General features: G+C 46.2%; 1 protein-coding gene across 5 annotated transcripts in view; it reads left to right on the forward strand.

Moving 5' to 3' along the window:
* The first annotated feature begins 230 nt into the window (after window positions 1-230).
* Window positions 231-21,053, forward strand: part of GCNA (germ cell nuclear acidic peptidase) — a 50,116-nt gene continuing 29,293 nt past the window's right edge. The window contains exons 1-8 of one of the 5 annotated variants that reach the window (XM_043521928.1): window positions 377-487; window positions 676-814; window positions 2,907-2,961; window positions 5,757-5,803; window positions 6,201-6,264; window positions 7,542-7,615; window positions 8,223-8,280; window positions 8,398-8,852. In XM_043521928.1, coding sequence (XP_043377863.1) covers window positions 458-487; window positions 676-814; window positions 2,907-2,961; window positions 5,757-5,803; window positions 6,201-6,264; window positions 7,542-7,615; window positions 8,223-8,280; window positions 8,398-8,852 — 922 coding nt within the window. In that variant the 5' untranslated portion in view covers window positions 377-457. Of the gene's footprint in view, window positions 488-568; window positions 815-2,906; window positions 2,962-5,756; window positions 5,804-6,200; window positions 6,265-7,541; window positions 7,616-8,222; window positions 8,281-8,396; window positions 8,853-21,053 lie in introns of those variants that run through there. The other 4 variants (XM_037909748.2, XM_043521930.1, XM_043521929.1 and 1 more) reach the window with 4 other exon arrangements.

The following is a 21,053-nucleotide window of genomic DNA, read 5'->3' on the forward strand; positions in this document are numbered from 1 at the left end:
TCGCTTATTGTAACAGGCTTTTGTTTCCAGCTAACTGCCTAATAAAAAAGACATCTTATGACTACAGCTAAAGATCACTGCAGACAACGTGTTTTTGTTGTAATCTCTGGCGCCAGCGGGAGAGCTTCGCCGCGGCGGGGCCGGGGAAGTCGCGCCCATGGGTCTCCGCGCGGGAAGAGGCGCTGGGCGCGCGCTCAGAAGCTGTGGGGCCGGGGGAGGGCGGCCAAGGGGCCCTGGAGCCGGTTGCTCGCGGGGACGGGGTCGCAGAGGGCCGGGCCCGCACTGGCAGCGGCCGCACCTGCGGGGCTCATCGGGGAGCTGCAGTTCGCCGTGGAAGCGTGGCTCCCCCTCGGCGCATGCGCGACCAGACCGGGAGGGGGAAGTACCGCCCCGGACGTGGCGGGGGCTGACAGAGGGGCGGGCGGGCGGTTTGAACGGCCGCGGGTTCCGGGCGAGCATGGCGCGAGGGCCCAGGCAGCGCGTCCGGGTGAGTGAATTGCGGGGGTGAAGACCTGTCGGGGAGAGGCGGGCGGGCCCGGGGGGCGCGGGCGAGGGGCGGGAGCCAGAGCCCTGCCGGGGAATCGCGGGGCGCGAGCTGGGCCCTCCTGTAGGGGCATGAGAAGCAGCTGGGCTCGCTTGAGGGCTGGGTCATCCTCCGTTGTTTTCCCCTTTCAGCTGGGAGCCCCCAGACCCTTGGTCAGCATCCCTCAAGTCTCTAACCTTGGTCCTGATGGGGCCTCTGAACAGAGACGATTGCTCTTGTCCTCCGACACAGAGGATGAGACACGGAAACCCCCCCACGGGACTGGACAAAGTAGGTGATTTTTCAGGATTGTTTCCCATACCCTGCCAGCTTGCGAGGGGCTGAGGCAGTTGTGAGGGAAGCGAGGGCAAGAAATTAAGCGTTGCGGTGGGCGGGGCCAGTGTGTTGGAGAGGGCTTACACAGTGCAAACCCTTAGGGAATATCACCTCAGGCTCCAGGCCTTTCTCCTCTTGGGAATCTCTGTGGGTGAAATCAGCTGAATTGCCTGAGGTTCCAGGCAGGGGTTCATGCAGACCCTTAAACAGGCTTCCTCAGCTTCAAAACCCTCTTCTAGGTTCTATAAACTGACCTTGGCACTGCCGGCACTGTGCTTAAAAAACCTATATTACAAATGGGAAAAAGGGGCAGTAGATCGCAATCAATATAAATTAGAATTTATGAAGTATAGAAACTTGATAAGTTTCAGAGTAACAGCCGTGTTAGTCTGTATTCGCAAAAAGAAAAGGAGTACTTGTGGCACCTTAGAGACTAACCAATTTATTTGAGCATAAGCTTTCGTGAGCTACAGCTCACTTCATCGGATGCATGCTGTGGAAAGTGTAGAAGATCTTTGTATACACACACAGCATGAAAAAATACCTCCCCCCACCCCACTCTCCTGCTGGTAATAGCTTATCTAAAGTGATCACTCTCCTTACAATGTGTATGATAATCAAGGTGGGCCATTTCTAGCACAAATCCAGGGTTTAACAAGAACGTCTGGGGGGGGGGGGGGTAGGAAAAAACAAGGGGAAATAGCAAGGGAAATTACCTTGCATAATGACTTAGCCACTCCCAGTCTCTATTCAAGCCTAAGTTAATTGTATCCAATTTGCAAATGAATTCCAATTCAACAGTTTCTCGCTGGAGTCTGGATTTGAAGTTTTTTTGTTGTAATATCGCAACTTTCATGTCTGTAATCGCGTGACCAGAGAGATTGAAGTGTTCTCCGACTGGTTTATGAATGTTGTAATTCTTGACATCTGATTTGTGTCCATTTATTCTTTTACGTAGAGACTGTCCAGTTTGACCAATGTACATGGCAGAGGGGATTGCTGGCACATGATGGCATATATCACATTGGTGGATGTGCAGGTGAACGAGCCTCTGATAGTGTGGCTGATGTTATTAGGCCCTGTGATGGTGTCCCCTGAATAGATATGTGGGCCCAGTTGGCAAAGGGCTTTGTTGCAAGGATAGGTTCCTGGGTTAGTGGTTCTGGTGTGTGGTTGCTGGTGAGTATTTGCTTCAGGTTGGGGGGCTGTCTGTAGGCAAGGACTGGTCTGTCTCCCAAGATTTGTGAGAGTGTTGGGTCATCCTTCAGGATAGGTTGTAGATCCTTAATAATGCATTGGAGGGGTTTTAGTTGGGGGCTGAAGGTGACGGCTAGTGGCGTTCTGTTATTTTCTTTGTTAGGCCTGTCCTGTAGTAGGTCAGAGGTAGAGTTAGTCTCTAAGGTGCCACAAGTATTCCTTTTCTTTTTGCAAACTTGATAAGGGAACCCAAATAAATTGGGAGGAAAATCTATGGCTGACTCTGTTAAGGAGTTTAAATATATCAGGAAGGAAAGGAATCCTAACCCTGTTCTAGATGGAGACAGTAAAATTGCTAATGATGTAGTAAAGGCAGAAGTGTTCAGCAAATACAGAGTGAAACAGGTTGATGTATTAAGGCTATTTTTAGCCCCACAAATTGACATATTTTATTGGTAATCGACCAATGAGAATCAGCCTTTCCTTAGGAAAATAACTAAAAAGTACAAATGCAAAACAAAATTAAAATTGATTATTTAACTAATGTTTCTTGCTTCCTGATTTAAATTGCTTTTATTTAAATCAGTCCATCCTGTTGGAAGTGGCTACTGAGTGGAAGATTAGTGACTGATAAGATAGTATATCCTCTCTAAAGTGGGATCTCCTTGTTCTGTGTGCTTAGCACAATGGGGTCCTGCCTAATGACTAGGTCTCTTAGGCACTACAGTTATACAAGCGGCTTTCCTTGAAGCTGAGTTTCCTTGAATAACTCCTGACTTTAACCTCCTTGAGGCTTCCCTCTTTGTGCAGTCCTATCTGGAAAGATGATCTGTTCTCTTTTCGGTTTAAGTTATAAAGACCAAAAAGAAAGTGAATGCAGAATGCTGGCGCACGAAGGATGACAGGTGAGAAAATTTTGAAAGAGATTAAAGGGCTGGTCTCTCATCTGTTCAAAAGTTATATTTTACTATCTTTACTATGTGATTATAAAGTTGTCTGCAGACTTGCTTTTATACAGATCTTTGTCTTGTTCTTATTTTTTCTTTAAGACCTTGTTTTTCTGTTTGGAAGAGCTTCTGCATCCTCCTAAATCTGAGAGTTTGTGTTTTGGGTTTTTTTTATTGTTTTTTAAATACAGAACACAACAGCTAGTGCCTTTGAATGCCAAACCCAGTCTTTGTGGGAGACTGGGGCACAGATGAGACCTAGCAGGCTGAATTTCAGTCCAAATACTCTGATTTAAGGTGTTGGTTTTGACCTGTAAAAGGCTGCCTATTTGAGAGAGAGCCACTCTCCATGTCATGAAACCGTAGGACTGGAATGGACCTCGAGAGGTCATCTAGTCCAGTCCCCTGCACTCATGGCCGAACTAAGTATTATCTATACCATTCCTGACAGGTGTTTGTCTAACCTGCTCTTAAAAATCTCCAGTGATGGAGACTCCACAACCTCACTAGGCAATTTATTCCAGTGCTTAACCACCCTGAGAGTTAGGAAGTTTTTCCTAATGTCCAACCTAAAGCTCCCTTTCTGCAATTTAAGCCCATTGCTTCTTGTCCTATTCTCAGAGGTTAAGAAGAAGAATTTTTCTCCCTCCTCCTTGTAACAACCTTTTATGTACTTGAAAACTGTTATCATGTCCCCTCTGTCTTCTCTTTTCCAGACTAAACAAACCCAATTTTTTCAATCTTCCCTCATAGGTCATGATTTCTCGACCGTTAATCATTTTTGTTGCTCTTCTCTGGACTTTCTCCAATTTGTCCACATCTTTCCTGAAATGTGGCACCCAGAACTGGACACAATATTCCAGTTGAGGCCTAATCGGCAAGGAGTAGAGCAGAAGAATTACTTCTCGTGTTTTATTTACAACAGTCCTGCTAATACATCCCAGAATGATGTTTGGGCTTGTTTATTTTGGCAACAGTGTTACACTTTTGACTCCTATTTAGCTTACGGTCCACTATGACCCCTCAATCACTTTCCGCATTACTCCTTCCTAGGTAGTCATTTCCCATTTTGTATGTCATACCACCATAGTTATGATCAGCAGAGGCATTCAAGCAGGACCTCCCTTGCTTAGAGAATACTCTACTCTTTTTGAAGTACTGACTTTTGAACCTATTCTCCCCATCCTTGTTCCATGTATAGTAAGGCTTATCTGTTTACAAAAGCTTTTGCCAGAAGCTGATGTTACTGTGGAAGGTGAGTTTTGCTCCGTGATGCCACTGGGTTAACTGCTAGTTCTAGTTGAGGTTTTATTTATTTTTTTTAAATTTGTCTCAAAGGACCCTGGACTACTGCGCTGTCTGATTGGGGAATGACTCATCCTACGGTTTAGGAAAAGATGGTATAGAGACCACTCTTCCCCAAAGAGGTCCTGGTTCTTTCTTATGACTTCTTGTGTGCAGCAGGTTGAATTTTTAGCTCATCATATGTTGGCAAGTTTCTAAGATTGACATTAAATTTTCCCTTAAACCATACTGAAATCTTCTTTGAAGCATTTTCTCTTTCCATAACTTCAGAAATAAGCAGTTGGAGTTCTTTATCCACTTGAAATGTAAATAACTGATTAAAGCTGATTGAAATTGGAGGGGAAAAAAATTGCAGAATATCTGTCAAAAATTTAAACTGAAATTTTCTGACCAGTTGTGATCTTGATCTGTGTAGTGTTGTCTGTCCATCTGTTCTTCTTTGAGGAGTGTCCTTATGGGTGCTCCCCTGAAAGTGTGTCAGTGCCCCTGTCCTTCTAATCGGAGATTCTAGATAGCAGTGTACGTTCAGCCCGCACATGCACTCACCCTCCCTTGAGGCTAACTAGCGCTGCGCAGGTGAACAGCCATTCTGACAGCAGGGAGGCAACACTGCATATGCTGGACATTAGGAGAGCTCTGGCTTTTTATCTGGACAGGACTAAGGACTTTAGGAAGTCTCCCAAACTCTTCCTTTAATTTGCGGAAATATCCAAGGGGTCTGCAGTATCAGCGCAAATACTCTCCAAATGGGTCTCCAGCTGCATTACCCTCTGTTACCCCTTGCACATAACCTGCTGCCTCCATCAGGGATCCACACGCACTCCACAAGATCCATTTCCACATAGCTCATGTTTGTTAAAGATGTCCCCATCTCAGAAATCTGTAGGGCAGTGACCTTGGCTTCTGCCCATACTTTTCCAGATCATTACACAATTACCTGGTACTCTGTCTTGATGCCATCTCCACAATACTATCGTCAATAACAGATTCCACTCTGAAGCCCCACCCCTGCATGGGGGATACTGCTGTGGAGTCACCTACAGTGGAGCACCCATAGGGACGCTACTCAAAGAAGAAGAGGAAGTTACTCATCTTGTGCAGTAACAATGGTTCTTCAAGATGTGTGTCCCAAGGGTGCTCCACAACCCGCCCTCCTCCCCTCTCCTTCGGAGTTCTTGCCAAGGGGCTCTGCAGTAGAGAAGGAACTGAGGGTGGCTTGCCTGCACAGCACTAGTTAGCCTCAAGGAAGGGAGAGTGCATGTGCGGGCCGAATGGACACTTCTACCTAAAATCTCCGATTAGAGGCTCTGGGGTGCAGATAACACCTATAGTGGAGCATCCATAGGGCGACACATCTTGAAGAGCCATCGTTATTGCACAAGATGAGTAACTTCCTTGCCTCTGAAGTGGCTGTGTTCCTCACATCTGTTTTGTGCTTTATTTTGCAGGTCTATTCTGCCCTTTTCTTCCAGTAGTGATGAAGAATTTGAAATATGTAAGTAAAGAGTGGTTAGAATGTTAATCTTGCTTTCTCAATGAGAGTTGAGAGGATGTATTCCTTGTGGCTGCAAGAATATGATTTTCTTCTGGAATACCTTTTTACAGTGAATCTCTTTGTTGCAAAGCCTATCCTTTCTCCCAAGCCTTAAGGCGGGGCAAGGGTTGAATGATGAGGGCGAGGGTAGCCAAAGAACTGCTTCTGCTATGAAAAGCTGAGAGTTTTAATTGTGAGATTAAATAGGGTCCTTGTTCTAGAGACATTTGGATACTATTGGTAAAATAAAAGTTGTAAAAAATGTTGTCTATATATGCCCTTAAGGCATGCAATGGGATCATTTTTAGAAAGCTAAAATAAATTTCCTGTAATGTAATTCTCTCACATTCTGATTTAGTTTTATCTAGAATGAAGACTCCAAAATCCCTAGCACATCAAGTCTCTAAGAAACAAAATAGCAGGTGGGTCCTGGAATTATTGAATTGTCTATAATTAGTCAGAGAGAGACTTTTTTGTCTAATCCCTGGCAGCCAAAATGTCCCATTAATGAGTTATTTTGAATATGGAAAAATGAATTAGATCTTCTCTCATTTGCATAGGGTGTCATCATTATCTGGAGGATTGGGCACAGGTTTAGAAGTCAACGTTCTGAGTTCTAATCCTGGCTCTGCTGCTCATTCCAAGTGTGGCCTTGGTCACATTGCTTCTCTTCCCTGTGCCTTAGTTTTCCCACTGTAAAATGAAGATCAATAACTCATAAGGCTGTTTTTAAAACTAAAGTTTTTACAGCACTTTTAAAATGTAAAACATTATATAGATGTGAAGTTTTGTTATTTGGAGGCACACATCTCACTATTTTGTTACTGTTTTGGAGCACTGTATAGCTTGTAATGGGATATAATAGAAGATTAGGGTTGGAAGAGACCTCAGGAGGTCATCTAGTCCAACCCCCTGCTCAAATGGAGCCTTTCACCTCTGTCACCAGCTTCACTGCTAACTAGATTTTGGATTTACAGTTATTGTCTGACAGTCATTAGACCACTATGTGAAATGACTTGGTCTTGGTGAGTTTTGTAGAGGAAGAGATGTCCATAACACTCAATCTTTGCTGGCTCTGGTACTAATTTATTCCCATAGCTGGCAGTTTTGGTGGAGGCACCAAGTGTTGAATGATTCATGGAAACAGAACTCCCTTTTTACCAGTTGAAGTGATTCCTGCAGATTAGGAATGAGGCATATTAGTGGGAGTGGAGTGTGGGGGTTTGCAATGTGGCAGCCTGTACGCTGTGGATTTTTATGGATTGAGGATTTAACAGTACTGACAGCTTTGCATCTTTCACAAGTGCTAAATTCACATTAAAGGCAACCTTTTTGGTCAACAGTGTGATTTTTAAGTAAAATTTTATAAATTCTATCTTTATGGTTCCATATCTGTATCCCTCATTCTTGTTCCTGGATAAAATGATGATGGTCTGTTTCAATATCTGAACTTAGTTTGCAAGCATGTTCTCATCTCTTGAAATGGAGTTCTGTCTTTTGCTCAGAAATTTAATGATAAAATACTGACAAAATGTAACTGACAATGAAAAGTTACGTTGAGAGAGTTTTTCAGTGGTAATGGATATTTCCAGTGAATAAATTAGAACACTGCACCAGGCTGCTTTATTGTCAGCTTTACCTATATCAAGACACAAGTCATTCCTGGCTTCCTTTGCCTCATCTTATTGTTTATCTACAGTTTGAACGAAATCATCATTGACTCCAGGGAAGACTTCTCCGATTTTATAAGAAAGAATGCAACAAGCAAGAAGGGTAAGTAGCCATCCAGCAACAAAGAGGGGACAAGAGTTTTAGCTGGGTGGAGAAAGAATGCTTATTCTTCAGAGTTCAGAATTATTCTTTAGGAAAAGCACAGAAATAGCTTTGGAAAAGTTTGGTCCCTTTTAGAGTGAGATAACAGGACAGGTTCAATTCTGTTCGCTTTTCGCTGGATTAATTCTCTCCTTCCTCATTTTCAATTTCGCATTCCTCCATATGATCCTTCCCTTTTTCCTCTTCCTTCCTGTTATGCTTGTTTTAACACTGGGATATCAATATCTTCACTTGTGGTACTCTTTAAAGTCCTTTCCCTATTTGAATCTTTTACTTATAAGAAAATCCAGCTGCTAAAGGCAAGTCTTCTCTCTTTTCTCTCCAGTGCCCTTTCACATGCTGCATATTTAAGAAATAAAATTGACCATATAATCAGCTAAATACAAACTCTTATGTGTGCATAACTGCAGAAGCTTTCTTTTATCAGAAAGAGTGGCTGTAATAAAGTGTTCTCTAGCTATTCTTATCTTGTATCAGACTGACTTAAACCCCTTTTGCTGGCACAAAGTAGACCCCACATACATACCTTTTTGATTATCATCTGCAGTGCAACTGGAAAGTAGTGTGATCCTGGGTGTGAATGAGCATGGGTTGGAGGAAGTTGCTAAGATACCTTTCTCTGCCTGGTGTTTTCATGTTTTCCAAAGGCTCTGATTAACTTACATTAAAACATAAATGCTAAAGTCTCTGAAGTCTTTGAATTTTTCTTTTTGAATTGTAGTAGTGAAGAATGTTCAGACCCAGAAGAAGCCAGTGACTTCTAGAAAGGAAAACACTTACTCTCAGGAATGGCTGTATCCAGAGATTTTAAGTGACAGTAAAGATGATGATTCTGTTTTCATTAAAAGTACATGGTCTGAACACTGCCAGGAAATTGAAGCGAGGGCCTTGAAGGACAACCTGCATCACATACAGCAAACTCCTTCACAAAAACAGAAAGAGTTTGATATTTCCAAATATAGTCCAAATTCATCTCTTGATGGGAAAGAAAGAGATTGGGAAGAACGTGCAGGGAACAACACTCAGACCTTGGCACTACGACATAGTGCAGCATTAGGGCCAGACAGCTCAGAGGATGAATTTGAATCTTTAATAGAGCGGATAAAGAAGCGAAGCGTACCACTGACTCCAAGTTTAACTTCAAACAAAACCACTCTATCCCAATCAGCCACCACAGGTAGGTGAAGTCATTCTTTATTTCTGTATTCTTAATCATGTTTATTCATGAAGTATCTTGTGCAAATGGCTGGCAGTATTAACTGCATAGTTTTAAAATTGTGTTGCACTTCTGACATAAACAGGACTTATGACTCATTTTTGCAGAATGTTCAGACATTAATTAAATGAGCATTCTGAGAATTTTAGTTCTTCTAAATTTAAATTATCAAGGACCTAAAATTCTTTATTTTTGTCCATTATTTTCATAGTTATAATAAATTTTAAGCTTCAGTAATAGATTTTTAGTTTGGAATTTAATTTTAAACTTTCAACAAAATCAAAGCTAACTAAAAAAATGAAAATCAGTTTCCTACGCATATGACAGGAATTGACATACAAAATTCATTTTAAATGATAATTAAACTCCTTTAAATTAGAGCAGTCAAATATTAAAGATCAGGTGTTAAGCTATAAAGTTATTTAGAGTTACAATTCTGCAGCTATTCTGTGTTCTAAGATGCTTTTGTTTCAAGATGTATTTTTAGTTTGTCAAGAATTCACAAATCAGCACTTACCCACTTATTATTAACCAACAATAACTTAAGCAAATCTATACCCTCTCCTCTTCAAAAGCCCTTAAAATAGATATCTGCAGTGTACCCTTAAAGTTAACAGATAAAGGCAAATGGCACACAAGATCAGCCTCTCTCACCCAAGGGCTATGATGGGGAATTCTCTAGAGGATACTGGCAAGATTGGAGGTGCCACCGTGAGCAATGCAGTCATATTGGCCTTCTCTTAGGGATTACCCTGAATTTGAAAGGGCTGAAGAAAGGCAGCCACAAAAGGAGCCTTCCCCCAAAATAGTTCAAGTTAAACTTCTTGCACCAGCAAGGTCTCGTTTGGATCTGCTATGCTCTCGGGTACTGAGGGAACGGTCTCTTTTATTTGTCAACTGGAAGAACTTGTCAAATCTTTGGATGTAGTTAATATTTCTATTGCCGTCTATTCATATAGGGTCCTTTCTCCCTAATCACAGGGCAGTGCGGTTCAAGTAGTTACTGATAATAGTACTGCAATATTTCACAAGAACAAGCTGGGGGGGCCACATTTTAGCCAGATGGACAGAAAGGTTATAGTTCTGTGGGAGTAGTGCATAGTACACTAAATTGATTCTATAGCTTTCTGCCTACATACTTGCAGATTGATGAGCAGAGACGTACATGATCAGCAGAAGTAGTTGCTCAAGAACTTGGTAGCAAACATACACTTACTGTGGATGTTTCTGGAAACAGACCTGTTTGCAACAAAATATATCTCCAAATGTTGAGCTCCAGAATAGGACAGGCAACCAGTTCATCTTGAAGGTGTTTTCTTTTAGAATAGAGAGTAAAACTTCTTTGTTCTACACACAATTCCTCTAATTCATAGAGTTCTTAGGAAAATCAAACAAGACCAAGCCAAAATTATTCTAATTTAGGGCGCCTGAACGACACAACAGTAGTTCTTCTTCAAGTGCTTGCTCATATCAATTCCAGTTAAGTGTGTGCGCGCACCGTGTGCACGGATGTCGGAAACTTTTCCCTAGCAGCTACCCATTGGGCCGGCTGTGGAGCCTCCTGGAGTGGCGCCGATATGGTGCTCTATATATGACCCTGCCGGCCTGACCCCCCTTCAATTCCTTCTTACCGCCAGTGACAGTTGTTGGAACAGTGGTCTCTTGTTCACAAGTGCTACTACTCCCTAGCTACTCTATTTATCTCTAGTGTTAGTTAAGTGTTAGTTATCTGTTATCTTTAGCGTTAAGTATAGTCATTAACGCGTGAAGGGGTTTTCCCCTTCAACGAGTGCACCGTTCTCACTCCCCGGCCACCCATAAGAAGCAGGCCACGGAGAAGCCCCCAAAAAGACCCAAGGTGGTAGTCGCACCCCCGACAGGACACGGTGCAGACCAGGGATATAAGGCCGACAGACCTCCCAGTTGGCATCGTCCTCCACAAGCCCCCGCCTCCCCGGGAAGCCCTGTACCGCCGGACTCCCTGCAGGTGGAGGAGGTCACGCTGCCTTCCACACCCGACACCTTTGAGGCTACCAGAGGGTTCATTGAGATGACGGCGCCCAAGTCTCCAGTTTCGAGGCCTAAACCATCTCAAGCCCCGGCACCATCAAGAGGCAAACCGGCAGTCTTTGGGCCATCTGCCCCCAGACCAATATCTCCACACCACTCTGAGTCCCGGCACCGCACCCAGACTCCGCGCCGGTCTGACTCGCAGCTCCGGTCTGACCCGCGGCACTGGTCTCACAGCCCTGATCCTTGGAGCCACTCCCGCTCGAGGTGGTCATTGGCTGACAGGTCATGGTCCCGCTCAAGGTCTAGGTCAAGGTCTGAGACCCCACAGCACCACTCGAACAGACACCGCTCCCCATTGCGGCACCGCACCTCTCCGCAACACCGTTCACGAAACCGCTCTGTGGCATGGCACCATTCTCCATCACGGCACCAGTCGCGGTCGCACTCCTGTGGCCAATCTCCAATAAGACAAAGTCCAACATCTCGGCGCCAGTCAATCTCCTGGTATCGCTCTCCACAATGGCACCGCCGATCACCATCTGGATCTCGCTGCTCCGCATGGTTCCCATTCTGCTTATCGGGGGACGCGGCACCCCCCCAGCACAGCGTACTGCCCCTCCTTGGGCGTCTCGCTCCCAGTCACCTTCCCCCAGGTTGGGTAGGGCATCGGGAGCATCAGAGACACCCTGATCAGGTCTGGGCAGTCTCAGATGGGACTCTTCAGCACCCACTGGCAGCCCCAGTGGCAGTTCGAGACTCCCTGGGCATATCACCAAGCCCAGGGTGCCCCTCCAGGCGTCCCTCCGCCTTCATGTTCTGGGTCCTGTATTCCAGAGGCAACCATCAGTCATCCTTTTCCGGACCCCACACAAACCCTGGATCCAGCCCCACCCCCGGTGGAGGCTACACCCAGTGCCCAAGAGGAACTGGAGCCAGTGGACCAAAGGGCTGTCTCCGACCCAATTCCGCCAGTCGCTGCCTCCTCGTCTTCTCCTGATGAGGCGGTGGCGGGTACATCCGCATCCGGCCCTCCACCCATGGACTACCGGGCCCTACAGGAACTCCTACGGCGAGTGGCTTTAAACATGAATCTCCAGGTGGAGGAGGTCATAGAAGAAGAGGACCCCATAGTGGACATTCTGACACCAGAAGGGCCCTCTAGGGTGGCGCTGCCCGTTATAAAGACCATTCAGTTAATGCCAAAACAATCTGGCAAGCTCCAGTCTCCATTCCCGCCATGGCCAAAGGGGCCAAAAGAAAGTACTTTGTCCCCACTAAGGGGTACAAATACCATTTTACCCATCCTCCCCCATGGTGGTTGCAGTAAACGGAAAAACAAAGACAGGGTCAGCAGGGGCCTGCCCCTAGATCAAGAGATGCAAAATGTCTGGCACTTTTTGGTAGAAAGGCTTATTCTACCAGTGGCCTCTCCCTACGAATGGCTAATCAGCTCGCAATCCTTAGCAGATACAGCTATAGTTCCTGGTCTGCTATTCAAAAGTTCAGGGAGCTCCTCCCATCTGATTCTCGGCAGGAGCTGGGAGCCATTGCCGAGGAGGGCAGACTAGTGGCCCGGACTGCTCTTTAAGGCTCTCTGGATGCCGCAGACACGGCGGCGTGTACACTGGCATCTGGTATCGCCATGCAATGTAACGCCTGGCTTCAGTCCTTGGGTCTCCCGCCGGAAGTTCAGCAAACTATCCAAGACCTTCTGTTCGATGATCAGGGGCTCTTTGCTGAACAGACCAACTCTAGGTTGCATAGCCTGAAAGATTCAAGGAACGCAATTAAGTCTCCAGGCATGCATACCCCGGCGATTCAAAGAAAGCAGTTTAAGCGCCAGCCCACCCAGCAGCGGTCTTTCCCCGCTAGGCCCAGCAGGACTTCTCCTGCAGGAGGAGCAGATACACCAGGCGCAGACCATTGCGTCCTCTCTCCGGTCAGGGCCAGGGACAGTCCAAGCCCCCTCCGGGCCCTAAGCGCCCATTTTGAAGGTGCGCATGAGGACAGATTACCAGTCCATATCCTGGCCAGTTATTCTCCCTTCCTGAACCGTCTATCCTGCTTCAACCGTGCATGGTCCCTTATTACATCGGACCAGTGGGTCTTCCACATGGTAGAGGCGGGCTATTCTCCCACCGCCCTTGCCCGTCCCTCTTCAGGGACCCCTCTCACGAGCAACTCCTGATCCAGAAGGTCCAGTCTCTTCTCCCTCTTAGAGCAGTGGAGGAGGTACCTCGGGAGCTCAGAGGCAAGGGTTTCTACTCACGCTACTTCCTCGTTCCCAAAGCAAAGGGGGTTCTTCGGCCCACCGTGGACCTAAGGGAACTCAACAAGTACATCATCAACTCAAAGTTCTGCATGGTTTCCTTGAGCATGATCATCCCTTCCCTGGATTTGGGAGACTGGTACACCGCCCTCGATACGAAGGATGCTTATTTTCACTTTTCAATCAACCAGTCTCACAGACGTTTTCTCGGTTTCATAGTAGACAAGACGCATTATCAGTTCATGGCTCTCCTGTTTGGCCTGTGCACGGCTCCCCGCATCTTCACCAAATGCATGGCACTCATGGCAGCCTTTCTTCACCGCCACCATGTGTACGTTTACCCATACCTAGACGACTGGCTCATAAGAGGCCTGTCTCGCCAGCTGGTAGAATCACAGGTACAATTGGTCAGGGACATGTTAGACCGCTTAGGCATTATTCTGAATGTCAACAAGTCTGTTCTCACCCCAACACGAACAATAGAGTTCATTGGGGCAGTCCTGGATGCAAACCAGGCGAGAGCGTTCCTCCCAGAGGCCCATCGTCTAGCCCTCGCGCAGGTAATCACCGGCCTTTGCAACTTTCCCACTACCACGGTGAGACAGTGCCCCAAGCTGCTGGGCCACATGGCGTCCTGCACCGACATGGTGCAGCATGCCAAGTTGTGGCTCAGGCCCCTGCAGGCATGGATTACGTCCATGTATCGCCCGGGCCACTACAGTCTGGACATGGTGTTGACCATTCCAAGACATACCCTCAATTCCCTACAATGGTGGCTTGACCCCCGCATGGTAAGTGCCGGAGTACCGTTCCACGCCCCCCAACCCACTCTGACATTGGTAACGGATGCATCGGTGCTTGGCTGGGGAGCACATCTCGGGAGCATGACGACTCAGGGCCTATGGCAAGTAGAAGAACTGGCTCTGCATATCAACATCAAAGAGCTCAGGGCAATCCACCTCGCATGCCAGGCGTTCCTATCCCGCTTGCAGGGCCACTGTGTAGCAGTACTGGCAGACAATACCACGGCCATGTTTTATGTAAACAAGCAAGGCAGAGCCCAGTCGTCTCCTCTCTGCCAGGAAGCTCTCCTCCTATGGGAATTTTGTTTAGCCCACTCCATCCTTCTCCAAGCCTCATACCTGCCAGGCATTCAGAACGTACTGGCAGACAGCTTGAGCAGGCGGTTCCTCACACACAAATGGTCGATTTGGCCGGACGTCATCCACTCCATCTTCCACAACTGGGGGCTTCCCCGAATCGATTTGTTCGCCATGGAGGCCAACAGGAAGTGCCCAACCTTTTGCTCGTTCCGGAGTCACAGCCCGGGCTCGATTGCGGACACCTTCCTGAATCCATGGTCCGGTCAACTACTATACACCTTTCCGCCATTTCCTCTCATCCACAAGGTGCTTCTCAAGGTCCGCAGGGACAAGGTGGACGTCATCCTGGTGGCCCTAGTTTGGCCTCGCCAGTGCTGGTACCCCACCCACATGGACCAATTGATCTGGTCACCGATTCATCTACCTCTCACTTCGTACCTCATCTCGCAGAATCACAGTCGCTTCCTCCACCCGGACCTTCAGTCACTTCACCTCATGGCCTGGAGGATCCGTGGTTGAACCAAGCAGAGCTCACCTATTCGGACCCAGTGAGGCAGGTGCTCCTGGAAAGCCTCAAGCCTTCTACCAGAACCACTTACATAGCAAAATGGAAAAGGTTTTCTATCTGGTGTGCCCAATGGCAGGTACTCCCACTCCAGGCTTCAATCCTGTGCATCCTGGACTATTTGGTACACCTGAAAGATCAGCACTTTGCATTCGGTTCTCTTAAGGTTCATCTCGTGGCTATTTCGGCATTTCACCCTGGCGATTCCAGGCACTCAGTGTTTGCAAACCCTATCATGGGACATTTCCGAAAAGAACTAGAAAAGATCCATCCCCGATGAAGCCCCCTGTCCCTGCATGGGACCTCGATTTAGTCCTGTCTCATTTCATGGGTCCTCCCTTTGAGTTGCTAGCTTCATGTTCGCTCCTCTACTGGAAGGTTGCCTTCCTAGTGGCCATCACTTCGGCACGACACATTTCTGAGCTACGAGCTGTCAAGGTTCCTCCCCCACTCTGAACTCTAGGGTACAGATGTGGGGACCTGCATGAAAAACCTCCTAAGCTTATCTTTACCAGCTTAGGTCAAAACTTCCCCAAGGTACAAAATATTCCACCCTTTTGTCCTTGGATTGGCCGCTACCACCACCAAACAAATACTGGTTACTGGGGAAGAGCTGTTTGGACACGTCTTTTCCCCCCAAAATACTTCCCAAAACCTTGCACCCCACTTCCTGGACAAGGTTTGGTAAAAAGCCTCACCAATTTGCCTAGGTGACTACAGACCCAGACCCTTGGATCTTAAGAACAATGAACAATCCTCCCAACACTTGCACCCCCCCTTTCCAGGGAAATGTTGGATAAAAAGCCTCACCAATTTGCATAGGTGACCACAGACCCAAACCCTTGGATCTGAGAACAATGAAAAAGCATTCAGTTTTCTTACAAAAAGACTTTTAATAGAAATAGAAGTAAATAGAAATAAAAAAAAGATCCCCCCTGTAAAGTCAGGGTGGTAGATACCTTACAGGGTAATTAGATTCAAAACATAGAGAATCCCTCTAGGCAAAAACCTTAAGTTACAAAAAAGTTACACAGACAGAAATAGTTATTCTATTCAGCACAATTCTTTTCTTAGCCATTTAAAGAAATCATAATCTAACACGTACCTAACTAGATTACTTACTAAAAGTTCTAAGGCTTCATTCCTGGTCTATCCCCGGCAAAGACAGAATATAGACAGACACACATACACTTTGTTTCTCTCACTCCTCCCAGCTTTTGAAAGTATCTTGTCTCCTCATTGGTCATTTTGGTCAGGTGCCAGCGAGGTTACCTTTAGCTTCTTAACCCTTTACAGGTGAGAGGAGATTTCCTCTGGCCAGGAGGGATTTTAAAGGGGCGTACCCTTCCCTTTATATTTATGACATGAGACCTCATAGGTGAGCCCCCGTATACCATCTTTCATAAGGACAAGGTGCAGCTTAGGCCTCACCTGGCCTTCCTACCAAAGGTAGTGTCCCGCTTCCATGTCAGCCAGTATATTTTCCTGCCAGTTTTCTATTGAAAGCCGCACGCCACCCTCCGTGAGCAGCAGCTGCATTCATTGGACGTTAGAAGGGCACTCTCTGTCTACATAGACCGAACGAAACCGTTCCGCAAAACAGCCCAGTTGTTCGTTGCTCTAGCGGAGCGGATGAAAGGTTTGCCAGTCTCTTCCCAGCGGGTATCCTCCTGGATCACGGTGTGTTTTCGTACTTTTTATGACTTAGCAAAGGTCACTCCGCCTGTTGTCATGGCTCACTCCACGAGGGCTTAGGCCTCATCAGCAGTCTTCCTGGCACACGTACCCCTCCAGGAAATCTGCAGGGCTGCTTCGTGGGCTTCGGTGCACACGTTCACGTCACACTATGCCATCGTCCACCAATCAAGTGACGATGCGGCCTTCGGCAGGGCAATTCTCCAGTCTGCAATTCCTTGACTCCGACCCCACCTCCAAGGTAAGTCTTGGGAGTCACCTAATTTGAATTGATATGAGCAAGTACTCGAAGAAGAAAAAACGGTTACTCACCTTTTTGTAGCTGTTGTTCTTCGAGATGTGTTGCTTATATCTATTCCATTTCCCCCCGACCTTCCGCTTTGTCGGAGTAGCCGGCAAGAAGGAACTGAAGAGGGGTCAGGCCGGCAGGGTCATATATAGAGCACCATATCAGCCCCACTCCAGAGGACTCCACAGCCGGCCCGACAAGTAGCTACTAGGGAAAAGTTTCCGACATCCGTGCACGCGGCGCGCGCGCACACCTAACTGGAATAGATATGAGCAGCACATCTCAAAGAACAACCGTTACAAAAAGGTGAGTAACCGTTTTTTCTCAGATCTTCTGTTCCTACCACAAAGGATTTATCGGTCTCTCTCTGCAATTCCAGACCTATTGACCTAGAAGAGGTTGTATTTCTAGACTCTCTCCACTTCATAGGACTGTCAATCTGTACTGTGCACTACACCTCCTTGTGCTCCTGTGTGAGGTCGTCATAGGCAGACGAAACCCCCTGGCACTGCGGCTTCTCCACTGCCCCTCTGGTCAAGACAGTCCAGAGTGATGTCTGCTGCATTCATAGCTTTAGTCCTTTTGGTTTTACTTACTCTAGTTTTAATTTAATTTTATTCTGTTTTATTTGTTTACTTTTGATTTCGTAAGCACATGTGTGCTTTTGGGCGATTACCCCCCTCAAACTTCTTTTCTGTGGCCAGGGTCTTTTGCCTTCGGTTGCTCTATCTGCAGCTTTCCTGCTCGGGTTATGCCAAGGACTCCAGGCTTTAATCCTTGTCAGACCTGCCACGGATCTTTCCCTCTCAGCCATGGAACTTTCTGAGGCAGCTGGAATGAACATGTCCCATCTAAGTTCAAGGTCTGGAGGAACTTTTAAGAGCAGATCTTGCAAGCTGAGGGATATTAGGCTGAAGTTCCTTCTTATGGCATGCTCACTGAGATCTGCAGGGTCCAAATTCCGTCCCAACCTCAGTTTAGGCCATGCTGATGCCCTCAATCTTGGCAAATATAGACTATAGAGCTGCTCTGGAGTCACGTTCTAAGAGACAGAGACTCGTTCCCTGGAGAAAGACTCCAGGAGGAAGGGGAGGTCATTGCCAAAGTCGGAACTTAAGAAAACTTCACGTCAGTACCGATGTAATGAGAGTTCATCTAGCAGACACCAGTCAGCTCCAAAGTCAATACCAGAAGAGGACCCCACTAGGTGCAAGAAGGACTCAAGAAGCAGGGATTCCTCTAATACATCTGGATCCTTGGGATGCAGCCAAAAGAACCATTCAGATTATACCTTGGCTCAGTCCCTGGTACCAGACTCCTCGCCTGCATTCCTACAGAGTGCATGAACCGCTTCTCCGTATTGTCTCTGATGCCTTGCCAGTCTATGATGGAGCACTCCACTTAGCTCCCTAGTACCAGCCACGTTCCTTTTGTATGATGATCTCTGGGCCTCAGGAAAACCAGGCTCTCTCCTCCTAAGGGGGCACCAAGAAAGACCTTGTCTGGTACCATCCTGCCTGTTGGAGCTAGAGCCTCCATCTGTGCTACTACATTTTAGCACAGCTCACATCCACTGGTACCAACTTGACTGTCTGCCCCTCCATGGGCTCTGATATCAATAGGACCCCTGGTGCTGAGGGCTTCCCCTTTGGACACTGCAGAGAATAGGAAATCGAACATGGACGTCTCTGGCTTTTTTGACTTCCACTGCACATTGTGTGGCTGTTTTTTCAGAGAACTATCCACAATGACTCCAAGATCTTTCTTGAGTGGTAACCGCTCCTAACAGCTAATTTAGACCCCATCATTTTATACGGTTAGCTGGGATTGTTTTCCAGTATGCATTACTTTGCATTTATCAACATTGAATTTCATCACCATTGTGTTGCCCTGTCACCCAGTTTTGTGAGATCCCTTTGTAACTCTTCGCAGACTCTACCTGAACCAAGTTTGACACTGTGTCAGACCACAGATCCGTCAGAGAAACCCACAGATGATGATAAGAATGTTAGGCCACATGGTCTCTACACATTTGTGATTTGATATGCAGCTGTCTAGAGTGCCTCCTGGAACAGCTGTGCGACAGCTACAACTCCCTGGGCTACTTCCCCATGGCCTCCTCCCAACACCTTCTTTATCCGCACCATAGGACCTTCCTCCTGGTGTCTGATAATGCTTGTACACCTCAGTCCTCCAACAGTCCACGTTCTCACTCTCAGCTCCTAGTGCCTCTTGCTCCCAACTCCTCACACGCACACCACAAACTGAAGTGATCTCCTTTTTAAAACCCAGGTGCCCTGATTAGCCTGCCTTAATTGATTCTAGCAGCTTCTTGATTGGCTGCAGGTGTTCTAGTCAGCCTGTCCTAATTGTCTCCAGAAGGTTCCTGATTGTTCTGGAACCTTCCCTGTTACCTTACCCAGGGAAAAGGGACCTACTTAGCCTGGGGCTAATATATATGCCTTCTATTACTCTCCTATAGCCATCTGGCCCGACCCTGTCACATATTATTGTTAAATTGGTAGAAGAACCCAAATGCAGTTTGTAAGAATGTTCCATTTTCTCCAGCTCTATCCAGAAACACATTAGTAACAGATGCTTTCAATAAGGGATAGGGAGCTCATTCGAACCATCACAAGGGCTAAGGACTGTGGGCGTGCAAAGATAGTCACCTGTACATCAACATATTAGAACTCAGAGCAGTCTACCTGGCATGTGCCACATGTCTTGCGTTGAATGAAAGGAAGACAGTTTTGGTAATGGCAGGCATTACCACAGTGATGTTTACATAAACAGACAGGGATTAGCCAGATTTCTCCTTTATGCCAGGAGGTGATTCACCTGTGAAACTTGAGCAAGTAACAGTCATAACTCTTTATCTGCTAGGATTACAGTATATATTGTTGGCTCTTCGAATAGTTTTCTGACAGTGATCAATAAGACTCCATCATTCAAAGAGTATTTTGTGAGTAGGGTCATCCAACTTGTTTGCCATGGAAAAGAACAGTGTCAAATCTTTGTTTGAGAGGGGATTGGAACCCCCGTATCTTGAGCAGATGCATTCCTCATATTGTGGACTCCAGGGGTGATGTATGCATACCTTCTAATCCCTCTGATTCTAAGGGTGATCAGAAAAAAATTCAGGACCGCTTCCTTTCCTTTCCTTATACAGAGTTCTTCAGTTCTCTGAAATTTGTAAAGCGGCATCTTGGGGATCAGCACATCCAGTTTCTAAACATTATTTTTTTTAAGAGGCATCTAGTTCTGATTCCCATTTTCGCAGAGCTGTGTTGCAATCCCTATTTAAGTAGATCTGAGCGACAACCACCTTTATATCAGTCACTGCTTGCAAGAATGGAATATATGTGGACAAGCATTCAAAAGGAAAAAGTTACTCTCCTTACAGTAATTGTTGTTCTTCAAGATGTTGTCCATGTGTATTCCACAACCTGCCCTTTTTTCATGCTTCTGCAAAGTCCTATACCTTCTAAGTCCTGTACTGGGCAAAGCAACTGACACAACTGACCCCACTCTGCCCTTTATGCCTGTGAGTGGAGGAGACATGAAGACACTCAGGGCACAGGGACAGACCCAATGGCTACTGCTGGCCAAAAGAATCTGAAGTCAAGCACATGGGTATATGCGCACCGAGAGTGGAATACATAATACTGGCTAGTTATGTAAGCAACTATTTTTCATCTAATCTGTTACCACAAGCTCTAAAATGTCTTAAACATAATCACATTGTTATTCCATGGCTTCTCTAGAGGTCAGAATTCAGATTGTATGAGTGCCTTATCTGTGCACTTCCGTATCATAACATGTTTGGTTTACTGTTAAGTGTAACTTTTAATCAGAATTTCCTGGGTCTATAACACTTGGTTTTGGGATAATTACATCTGTTGTCTATTATTTTTAAGTTTCTGATGCCTGCTTTTGTCCTAACTCCATTTTAATGCTGGGGGTGGGAGGGTGAGAGAGAGATTACAAACTGTTTTTGCATCTGATTTGAACTGTTAATGTTCAGCAGATCAAAGAAGATTTTTCCGACACTGAAATAATTTTTCTAAAGACTATAAATATATCAAGTAATATTTTTGGCAGTAGTAGAGGAGCTCTAGTTATTGAGACAGTTATATCATGTTTGTTAACCAATAAACTACTTTGGTGTTTTGAAGGCAATCTTGTGAATATGCCCAGGCACCTCTGAAGGTGGGCATATTGAGTA

The sequence above is a fragment of the Chelonia mydas genome, chromosome 9, assembly GCF_015237465.2.
Source record: "Chelonia mydas isolate rCheMyd1 chromosome 9, rCheMyd1.pri.v2, whole genome shotgun sequence".
Lineage (NCBI taxonomy): Eukaryota > Metazoa > Chordata > Testudines > Cheloniidae > Chelonia > Chelonia mydas.